At 37.2% G+C, this 12,227-nt stretch overlaps 1 protein-coding gene across 2 annotated transcripts in view; it reads right to left on the bottom strand.

Annotated features, from left to right (window-relative positions):
• Nucleotides 1-10,733, bottom strand: part of rsu1 (Ras suppressor protein 1) — a 39,477-nt gene extending 28,744 nt beyond the window's left edge. Inside the window, exons 1-4 of one of the 2 annotated variants that reach the window (XM_067435364.1) lie at nt 10,546-10,733; nt 8,866-8,977; nt 8,559-8,609; nt 2,662-2,782 (exon numbers count right to left, since the gene is read on the bottom strand). In XM_067435364.1, coding sequence (XP_067291465.1) covers nt 2,662-2,782; nt 8,559-8,609; nt 8,866-8,977; nt 10,546-10,563 — 302 coding nt within the window. In that variant the 5' untranslated portion in view covers nt 10,564-10,733. Of the gene's footprint in view, nt 1-2,661; nt 2,783-8,558; nt 8,610-8,865; nt 8,978-9,112; nt 9,246-10,545 lie in introns of those variants that run through there. The other variant, XM_067435365.1, reaches the window with a different exon arrangement.
• Between the last annotated feature and the right edge of the window lie 1,494 nt (nt 10,734-12,227).

Raw genomic sequence — 12,227 nt, 5'->3', positions numbered from 1 at the left:
GGTCTTCTGCTGTTGTAGCCCATCTGCCTCAAGGTTGTGCATGTTGTGGCTTCACAAATGCTTTGCTGCATACCTCGTTTGTAACGAGTGGTTATTTCAGTCAAAGTTGCTCTTCTATCAGCTTGAATCAGTCGGCCCATTCTCCTCTGACCTCCAGCATAAACAGGGCATTTTCACCCACAGGCCTTTTCACACCATTCTTTGTAAACGCTAGAAATGGTTGTGCATGAAAATCCCAGTAACTGAGCAGATTGTGAAATACTCAGACCGGCCTGTCTGACACCAACAACCATGCCAGCCTCAAAATAGCTTAAATCATGTTTCTTTCCCATTCTGACATTCAGTTTGGAGTTCAGGAGATTGTCTTGACCAGGACCACACCCCTAAATGCACTGAAGTAACTGCCATGTGATTGGATTAGATAATTGCATTATTGAGAAATTGAACAGGTATGCCTAATAATCCTTTAGGTGAGTGTATATTGAAACAGAATGCAATGTATTTTAACTATTGTAAAAATATTTCACAATATTACTGAATTTTTGATAAATGCAGCCTTGGTGAGTATAAGAGACGTGCTTCAAAATCTATGTTTGAACAGTAGTGTTTTTGAAACCCAGATTTTTTTTGGTCTCAGACATTTAGACACCATGGTTTATTTATATATATATAAATATATATTTCTAATTTCAGATTCCATGTTCTCTGTCGGAAGAAATACCTAAAGTTTTTTATATATAAACTTTAGGTATTTCTTAATGAAAGTTTAATGTTTAGCTAGTTCACTAATATTAAAAATGTGTGTTGTGTCTGTAAATGTTCAAATCATATTCACCCTTGAACGATAACGGATTAAATTTTGGCTGAAAAACTTCCGACAGAGAACATGGAATCTGAAATTAGAAATGCTCAAGGTGCCCGATGATGCAGTTAAAAAAAACGGGAGAGAGCAGGGGAGAGAAAAAAAGAGCGGGGCGCCAAATCAGATGCTGATTAACTCTTGCTTATTTAAGCGTCTGTGCTCTGGCTCTTTCTTTCAAATGACACTTGGTTGACATGAAGACACGGAAACTTTAGCAACAGATTTTAAAGAAACAAACAAATTGATTCCACCACATGTTTGTGAAGCAATTACACAAGAAGGGGAATTGTTTTGACAAATGAGATCAGGATAACGGGCGGCCAAGCTCACACACACATCCTCACGTTTTGAGTCGAGAGTAGCGGCCGGGAATACAAGAAGCCGGCTTATGTTTTCAAGATTATGTGTAGAAATGGTGCGTCTGACAGCAAATCGATAAAAATGTGTGGTGCCGGTCGAGGGGCAGATTGTGCCGCTCTTTAATCCTGCGTGACATTGCGAAGGCTCCGCCCTCGGAGGAGAAGGAGAACCCTTGGGAATCGGGTGGGGCTCAGGTGGGCTCTAAACACAAGGGGATGACCAGGGATGAAGTAAGTCAGAGAGGAAGAAGAGCAGAGGAAGACACTGTCAAGGTTTCTTAACCTCACAAAAAAGGATTCCTAAAGTAGGTGTCTGATCAACAACATACAGTATTAGTAACTAGAATTAATGCAGTTAATGCAGACATGATTTTTGGGAAATTATTTCTGACCCAGAAATTTTTGGTTCAGAAACCATGAGGAGAAAATAGGATAGGAGCAAGCTGAGGAGAGGAGACAAGACGAGAGGAAGGGAAGGGAACAAAAGAGAGGAGTGAAAAACCAAGACGAGACAACATCATAAGAGAGATGAGAAAAAAAGTCAAGAAGAAAGATATGACAAGAAGAGAAGAGTCAAGATGAGAGAAGAAAAGATACAAGAGGATTTGAGCGGAGAAGAGATGAAATTTTAAAAGACAAGAGAAAAAAATGAGAAAATGAAAATAAAATAAATGAGAGCAGGGAGGTGATAGAAGAAGACAAAATGAGACAAAAACAAATAAAATAGTAGAAGAGAGACAAAACAAGTTGAGCGATATATGGAGAGATTAGACAAGAGGTGAACACAAGCGAAGAGAAAGGAAGAAACAACAGGAGAAGAAAAGAAAAAAAGATGGATACAAGAGGAGAAGGGGTGAAAGTATAGAGATGAGACAGAGGAGGGAAAATAAGAGGAGATAGAAGAACCAAAAGCAAAAGCAAAAAACAAAACTGCACAAAGGAGTGAAAAGTGGAGAAGAGACGAGAAGAAACTAAACAAGTTGAGAAGAGACGAAAAAAGAAAAGAGAAGAGGAGATAAGAGCCAAGAGGATGGAAAAGGGGAACCAAGATAAAATATATAAAATATATAATATAAAAGAGAAGAGAAGAGAAGAGAAGAGAAGAGAAGAGAAGAGAAGAGAAGAGAAGAGAAGAGAAGAGAAGAGAAGAGAAGAGAAGAGAAGAGAAGAGAAGAGAAGAGAAGAGAAGAGAAGAGAAGAGAAGAGAAGAGAAGAGAAGAGAAGAGAAGAGAAGAGAACAGATGTGAACATGAGAGAAGAGACTGAAAGAGTTGAAGAAAAGAGAAAAAGAGATAAGTGGATACCAGAGGATAAGAGAGATGAAAGTATAATAGACAACAGACAAAACGAAACAAAAATTAAACAAAGAGGGAAGAGTAGAGAAGAGGCCAAACTAACTGATAAGAGATGAGACAAGAAAAGATGAGACGTCAGACTAACCCAAGGTTCAGATGTTTAAGTTTTTGAAGGCTACTGATCTGAGTTGGAAGCTCCTCAATCTGGTTATTGAACATGTTCAACACCTCCAAGTTCTTCAGGTCTGCAATGTTTGGAGGCACAGCTGAAAAGAGAGAGAGAGATGGTAAGGATCAATTATTAAACAAGAACAACTTCAATCTCATCAATCAAAGCGTTTAAATTGACTGTATTTGAATCACCAATACAATCTTCAAGGTAAAGCATTCCCAAACGAGACATGAGGCCTAATGAACAGAGGCCGAAGGTCTGACCTGTCGAGGTTTAATGGCTAATTATCAGAGTCAGCAGATAGACGTCCCATCTTTGATGGCTCAATTATGGGTCACTCCCCCAGCGATAGATTTGACACTTTAATGATGGAGGCCTTAGCATAACGGATCATCAGCACCCCTCCCTCCCCTCCTGCAAGGCCATCCTGCCCCCTTCTGCTGTCGACAGAGATCGATGGGCCGAACGGGCGCTCTATCCGATTACTGGCTGATCAATGGCCCCTCATTACGGAGGAGGGGAGGTGGGAGAGGTTTACACAAACAGCATGACACGAATACCTCCAGAGAGATCAACGAGAGCTGCTCCGCGCCAGACACGGAGGAACAAATGATTCAGCCGTCACACATACAATCCAAAACAAAACAAGCATGAATGCACATGATCTCTTCGGCATATGCTTGCTAAGAATTACTTTATAATATCATTATTATGATAATTAATAAATTAATTGGTAACACTTTAGAATAATGGTCATTAGTTAAGGTATTAACTAACATGAACTAACCATGAGCAGTTCATACGTTTCTCTTTGTTAATCTTTGTTAATGTTAGTTAATAAAAATACAACTGTTCATGGTTTGTTCATGTTAGTTCACAGTGCATTAACTAATGTTAACAAGATTGTAATTATGTATTAGTAAATGTTGAAATTATCATTAACAAAGATAAAGGTTTTATAAGTGCAGTTCATTATTAGTTCATGTTAACTAATGACCAGTATTCTAAACTGTTACCAAATTAACTTATTAGTGAATGTTTATTGTAAAGTGATACCTGTTTCTTTTTAACATATAATAATATTACAATATAGTAATAATAATAATAATAAAAATTATTATTATTATTAGTAGTAGTAGTAGTAGTAGTAGTAGTAGTAGTAGTAGTAGTATTAATACATCAATAATTGAATAATAAATATACCAAATGGTATGTAATCAGTATATTGTGTTCATTTTCACAGCCTAATTCAGTAAATGCACTTATTAATAAGAAACATAAAATAGTATTATTATTATTATTATTATGTATATTTATTATATTCAAAAGACTAATTGCTCTATATTTGGTCATTTTAAGATATTGTATCATATTTAAATATTAGCCAATTTATTATAGACAGAAACATCAATACCATAATAAAAATCTGTCAAATATAAATATACAAATAAACATTAAAATAGTCAGAAAAGTTATTAAACACACACACATATTAAACTTGTGCATGTTGCATATAGTCATATACGTTCCCTACCGTAAATATATCAAAAATTATTATTAGTAGTAATATCCATTGCTAGGTACCTCATTTGGAGACGATTTTCTCAATATTTAGATTTTTTTCAATATTCAGATTCCAAATTATTAAATAGTTGCATCTCAATCAAATATTGTTCTATCCTATTTATTTATTTTAATTTTTGACAGACCAATATATATATATATATATATGACATTTCAAACTATTTAAATGTACGCTTAAAAGCTATAACAATGAAAGTAAGACAGAAATGTACATTTTAGACACAAAAAATGTGTCCATGCTAGTTGAGTATGTTTCAGATGGACCCTTCAGTTCCCAATTTTTGCATCAATCCTCTGACCTTTTCATCTATAAAAGATTCTTGAAACATACGATTTGTTTCCCAGTGTCTCAACGGAAGTGTAAACGTACCAAGAGACACTGCAGGACACTGAACTCTGCGCCCCATGTCAGGGTCCCTCTACTCGTCTCCAAATGACACACAAGATCGATCTATTCAGCCTTTTCCATCCTTAAGACACATGTCTCTACCACACATCTACAGTTTATCTTCCTAACCACAGACAGGGCTCTCAAGCGCTACAGGCTGTCCTTCTGCTGACTTTTCTTGCTTGAAAATATTTTTGTATGCACAAGTTGTAAGCACAAAACTACTTGTAAACACATGTTTAAAGTGTGTGTGTGTGTGTGTGTGTGTGTGTGTGTGTGTGTGTGTGTGTGTGTGTGTGTGTGTGTGTGTGTGTGTTTTTGTGAAATATAAGGACACAAATGTATATAACGATATGGGTATGAAATAGGCTTTACAAGGAGAGGATGAAATAAGAGGACATTCCCAATGTCCCCACTTTTCAAAATGTTTATAAATCATCCAGAAGGGGACCAAATGTCCCCACAATGTAATATAAACTTGAGATCACCTACATTATGGGGACCAGCCAGCGATCCCCACAATGTAAATAGATTCATAAACATACTAAATTATGTTTTTGTTTTGTTTTTTAATGTAAAAATGCTGAATGTTTCCTGTGAAGGGTAGGTTAAGGGGCAGGGGCAGAGTAGGGGGATAGAATGTACAGTGTAAAATCCATTACCCCTATGGAAAGTCCCCACAAAGTGTGTGTCTTATTGGAGTGTTTAAAACAAGCAGAAAATGCTGATGGTAATAGGACAAAGAGTACACGGCTATATAGAGCAGAAGGTTTGCCCCTCTCTCCTCTCCGTCTCATTACCTGAGCTACTGCCTGCCCGGGCCGAACAGCAGCCCTGCTTTACTCATGAGCCACTAATGAAAGGGTTCCAAATGTCACTGTAATTCCTGACTACCCTGAAAAGTTCAAAAGATGGCAGATTCCCTGTCTCTGCTCTTTAAGTAGGCAGGATGAGGATGAGAGAGAGCAGAAGAACAGAGAAGGGGAAATGCAGAGTGGTGAGTAATACACAGAAAAAAGAAGGGAATAAAAATACACTATATCTCCTCCTCCTTTCATTACAATGAAGTCCAGGAACAAATATAAATTTATTTATTTTTAATACAGTGAAATTATGTTCATATTTATTATGACATACGTTATTCAGATTCATAGAATTGTAATTATTATAATGTAATATACACTTTGTTTTAATGTGTCATTGTTACAGTGTATTAATATATTTAAGCACTAAGAAATGTGAATTAACTACATGTACTTACTATAGGGTTAGGGTAGGGTTAGTTGCATGTAGTTATGCATAATTTACTGTCATTAATATGGTAAGTACATGTAACGTATGTAACAAGAACATTGTAAAATAAAGTGTTACCAATATAATATTATATAAAGCAAAATAGAAGCATTTTGCTATTGGTCTCATGCATTTGGACCTCACTATGTATCCATAAAGTTTAGTTTTCTCCCTCATTTAATCAGCTACAGACAAGCGGTTTGACCCATAACGGAATGAGTCATTTCCTCATCTTCAAATCTTATAAATCATATTAAAAGGCTTTGATCATCACTACAGACGGTACCTGACAGAAATGTGCATTATCACACTGAGATCTTCATGGAGATTAAGAGAAAAGATTCCTGCATAAACAAACAAATCCCCACTTCCCGTTCAGATCAGATGAGAGTTAACACGGCTCAGAGCGATTACCATGAACCCAAAGATTATGTGGGTGTGGAAAACAAGAGCCAAACTACACTGACAAACATATTTCTCCTAATAATAACTCATAATAATGCTCAACTTACAGAAATTATTATTAAACTCACTTTTAAAAGAAAGACAGAAATGTGCGCAAATTACAATCAAGATGTAACTTAACTAAATATGTAGTACTCATGTTCACTCATGGTACTTAAACTGAGCACAACCTAAAAAAACAACAACAACAAAACAGTGATCAAGGACAAGACAGCCCTCTAGTGGAGTTAACCAGTTCTACAGCCCTCATAAACCTCAATACAATATTAAACTTGTGCAATAAGTTAAAGGTGCACTTTGTAGTATTTTTGCAGTAAAACGTTCAAAAACCACTAGGCCAGTGTTATATTGTATACATATATACATATACATATATATATATATATATATATATATATATATATATATATATATATATATATATATATATTGTTGAGTACCTACAATATCCCAAATGTTTCCAACTATTTGTAAATTGAGAGAAAATTGCTATGTTAACTAAGGATCGGGACGTTTCAGCATAGCGTCTGAGGGAGTCGCCTGTCAATTGCGTCATATCTGCGCTACCCTCGGTTTTGGGTTTTATCTCAGAAGCTCTTTACTCTTAACATTGTGAACAAGCGAGGGCACGGAGGAACGTCATAACATCATAACATCCTTTTCAAAATACTTAAATGTATCTAATATGATAAAAAGAGCTGCAATACCTCCTAATCATAACCGGAAGAGCGGAAATAGTGCAGGCGCCCGGCGAATGTGTCCCGTCCCGTCATGATAAAAGTCACGTGGTTCGCGAGGCAGGTATTTGTGTAACAATCGCTCCAGCGGCCGTGCTTAGCTCCACAACACTCGGTCCTGCTCTGCTTTACACTACAGTAACGTTAATAACCGCATGCATGAACGTGATTTCTGCCCGTGTCCTATTTTCCACCGGCTGTGAAGTAAAGACCACATGTCCCAAGATGCTGCGCTCAAATTTTGCGTCATCAAACTATGCATTTGTTTTGAATAGGTGAACTCTGGTGGACGGAAAGTTGCATAGTGCACCTTTAAAGGGATAGTTCACTTCAAATGTTTTATTTGTCTATGATTTACTCACCCTCAAGTCATCCTAGGTGTATATGACATTATTCTTTCAGACGAGCTTTATAATGGCAGTGAATGGCTGTTTATGTTTTGATGTCCACAAAAGTGCATATATCCATCATAAAAGTGCTCCACACGGCAGAGTCCTGCATGGGTTCGGGTACCCGATGAGTCGACCCAAAAATTTTGCTGAAACGGGTGAAAAACATCAAACTGTGTCGGATACAGGTGCGGGTCGGGTCGGACTAGGGGGAAACACGGGTCTAACACGGGTCTAACACGGGTTTAAAACAGTCCCATACGAACGTAAAAATATATGCATATTTTTAGGAACACATCTACAAAAATATGTCTTGCCTGTATTTCAAGCACTTTTATGGACTTTAAAACAAAAATAGCCATTCACTGCCATCATAATGCTTTGAAGAGCCAGGAACTTTTTAATATAACTCAGATTGTATTCGATCTTAAAGAAGAATGTCAAATACACCTAAGATAACTTGAGGGTGAGTAAATCATAGAAACATTTTTATTTTTGGGTGAACTATATTTGATACTGATCAAACGCATCACAATAGCATTGCTTTACAAAACGGCCTTTAAATGGCATGAGGTGTGGTGCACATCAAAGACAGGCAAAGCAACAAATTTATATTATTCAATATATCCTAGATTTTACAGAAAATATCGTAATCATTAACATTTTCATAAGCAACTGTAATTTAATTACAATTTTTATCTCAGTAACTGTTATATATTACAGTTCCGTTTATTTTGTAATTAAATTACATAATTGAGTTACATTACTCCCCAACACTGGGAACAGCCATGCTATAAAACCTACAGAACTCTTACCATCTCTCAAAGATGTAACTTAATGGACTACGTTAGCTGTAAATAATGTAATATAATAATGTAATATGTTATTGTAATGTATTGTATGTTGTAATATGTAATTAATTATTTAATTCATTCATTCATTCATTCATTCAATCAATATGTTAAATTAAACGCAACAATAAAATACAATAAGAGAATTATCTTGAGAACTTACCACTCAGCTTGTTGTGGCTCAGTACCAGTTGGGTTATGTTGGACAAGGTGACTACAAAATAAATATTAAAAAGTAAAAAAAAAGAAAGAAAAAAAGACATGTTTACTTGGTGTCATTGCATCATAACGTCAACGTGATGACGCCACTAATCTCCTTCTGCGATCATATATTGTAAATAGACACCACATACTATGACAGCCACATATTTACAGTGTAAACGTAATTAATGAACATTCGTATTAAGCTAATTAACATTAGCACAATATAAAACTTTAAACTTGTAAAGAAATGAATACAGTAAACTCACACAATCCAGGAATATCCAGCAGGTTTGATATTCCTCTGTCACACATGTCCACCTCCGGGATATTCTTATCCCGACTCTCCTCCACTATCTTTTTTAGGGACTTTGACATTTTCTACAAGAAAAGATTGACAAATTAAAGACCGAATACACACTGAGAATCTTACGAACAGAGTTTTGGCACTTTAGCCAATAATAAGTGTTAAAATCTACTCCTTAAACTCAAATAAAGAACTCCCTCAGTAATTACCTAACTGTATGGAAAAAACGGGAGCATTCAGGAAAAGCAGACAACAAATATCCAGGCCCTGAAAGCAGTAAAACCAGATATTTTTGAAGCGAGACAGCCGCTCACACCCAACCGGAAGTTGATAGTATGTCTGTAAAAGTCTCGCATTCCTTCCATAAAAGGGTATTTCCGGGGTCCAGAGAAAGGAAAAGAATGTCATGCAGAATTCTGTTTCACTGTCCAATCAGATGGTAGAGATTTAAAGGTACCGTTGAAAAAGGGCACACGAATGTCCAATCGGAACGCGTGACGCTGCAACATGTGTATACTTCTGCAATCAAAAAGCATTCTACTGATGTAACTTGTTTCTGGTTATAAATGCTACATATTGAATGATGTAGGCCAAGAGTTTTTAAATGAGATATAGACTTATTTTATTTTAATCTAGTATTATTTTATTTTAAATAAAATGTATTTTTAATATCACATTTGTTGTGATTATTATAAATAACCCACGTGCAACACACACAGGTTGGGTTTTCATGTTTCGTGGGGATTTTTCCATAGACATAAAGATTTTTATAATGTCAAAATTGTGTATTCTATCCCCTAATTCTGAAACATCCCCATCACCAACACTGGTTAGTAGCTACATTAGCCTACTACATGTAATCAGATTGTCACATGACATGCAGATAATATTTTTTTAAATCTTTTTTAGTACATGTTTTGTTTTGATTGTTTTATTTTTAAATGATTTAATTAAATTGGATGACTTAATAGCTTTTCACTCACAAATCCCCCCCCCCCCCCCCCCATTTTAAAAACCAATACAAATTGTTTTTTATCCTATTCAAAAAAATCTGATAAACGAGTCAAAGGTAATCTAAAAGTAGCTAATTAAAAAGTAGTCGGAATACATTACTTACAAATGAGTAAGTAGATTACATTACTTACAAATTTTTGTCATGTAATATGCAATCAGTAACCAGCTACAATCTACCCAGCACTGCCCATTACAGAAAACGTTCTGCATTTTCACATTTTCAAAAAGCATAATTTAGCATGATATATAAGCTGTTTTCCTTTATGATAACCAAAAATGTCCCCCCAAGGCCAAAGATTTCTGGTAGGATGGCAATAAACACACCATTGACACCTAGAACCAGAATAATGACAATTAACCACGTTTCTCCCCAAAATTCACGCTGCTGTTATTTTATGTGTCTGGACATACTTTTGAGTTTTTAATGATTTTCAAATAAATAATTACATATATTATCATAATTGAAATCCCTTACAAGAAACAACCAATGTGTATCAATACTAACAATTATATTATGCAACTCTGTTACAAAGAGCACTTTCCCTTCAAAATGTACTTATCCATCCACCTGAATAATGTCTTGGTGTGGGCAGCTTCTGTCCCGCCCAGATCCCCAACTTTCACCTACCTTCCAAGAGAGGCACATTGTTTAGACGTCTGCACAAGGTGGAAGAGCAATATGAGTTTTCTCTGTCTCCTCCTTTTACAGAACTCAGCATGAGGCAGAGGTGTGTATGCTACACTATTCCTTAGGTTCCTGTCGTCCCAGATGGAACCATCAACAGACTGGATCTTGGTCTTGGCTCGCTCCTTGCTTCGTCTGTCTCTCAGTCTGTGTCTGGTTCTTGCAGGGTTGATCATTTCTATTGGGGACTGAAAAACAGTGGCTCTATTTATAGGCTTGATTATATTTGGTGAGTGGCAACAGATGCTTCAGCATGGTTGAACTTTGCTTTGCAGAGCGGGAGTTCTGGATTCCAGGGGCAAAGCTTGTTTATGTTGTAAAATCTTTAACCAACACCCTCGGCCAGAAGCCAATAGAGATCGGACGCATACAGACATGGCATGAGGTCATGTGGAGGTGTGTATTTTATTAGAATCTACATAAAAGACCTATAAGCACTAACACTTGACCAAAGTGGGCAGTGAGTTGGGAATGCACGGATGTCTGACTGCTCTGCTCTTTGATTTATGAGGTGGTCTCAAATTATGTGCCCGAGAAAGCAGACCACCAGCGTATTGCTCAATTTGAGCTGCTGTTTGTCCAGGCTGCATGTGGATTTTATGGTTTGTCAATTATGTTTTTATTTAAAATAGGGAACATTGGTTGATCATTAAAAATGTATATATATATTTTTTCATCAAATGAAATGAATACACTATTTTATCCATCTGCACTATTCTGTTATATGGTCTTAAGGATAGCTTAAGTATTTGAGCTAGTTTGACATAGGCCGGCTAGACGACTGGGTCAGAGCATCTCAAAAACTGCAGCTCTTTTAGGGTGTTTCTGGTCTGCAGTTGTGTCAAAAGTGGTCCAAGGAAGAAACAGTGGTGACCCGGCGATAGGGTCATGGGCAGCCAAGGCTCATTGATGCACGGGGGGAGCGAAGGCTGGCCTGTGTGGTCCGATCAAAGAGATGAGTTACTGTAGCTCAAATTTAAGCTGACTTGAGAAAAAAAAGATGTTAATGCTGGTTCTGATAGAAGGGTGTCAAAATACACAGCGTGTCGCAGTTTGTTGCGTATGGGGGTGCATAGCTGCAGACCAGTCAGGGTGCCCATGCTGACCCCTGTCCACCACTGAAAGCATCAACAGTGGGCACATGAGCATCAGACTGGACCACAGAGCAATGGAAGAAGGTGGCCTGGTCTGATGAATCACGTTTTCTTTTACATCACGTGGACGTCCAGGTCCGTGTGCATCGCTTACCTGGGGAACACATGGCACCAGGATGCACTATGGGAAGAAGGCAAGTGTGATGCTTTGGGCAATGGTCTGCTGGGAAACCTTGAGTCCTGCCAGCCATGTGGATGTTACTTTGACACGTGCCACCTCTCTAAACATTGTTGCAGATCATGTATGGCCTTTCATTGAAACAGTATTTCCTGGTGGCTGTGGCCTCTTTCAGCAGGATAATGCGCTCTGCCACAAAAGCAAAAATGGTTCAGGAATGGTTTGAGGGGGACAACAACGAGTGTGAGGTGTTGACTTGACCTCTAAATTTTCCAAATCTCAATCCAATCGAGCATCTGTGGGATGTGCTGAACAAACAAGTTCGATCCATGGAGGACCCACTTTGCAACGTA

Source organism: Pseudorasbora parva, chromosome 24, assembly GCF_024679245.1.
Source record: "Pseudorasbora parva isolate DD20220531a chromosome 24, ASM2467924v1, whole genome shotgun sequence".
NCBI classification, from domain to species: Eukaryota; Metazoa; Chordata; class Actinopteri; order Cypriniformes; family Gobionidae; genus Pseudorasbora; species Pseudorasbora parva.
This window is presented reverse-complemented; position numbering and strand designations above follow the sequence as displayed.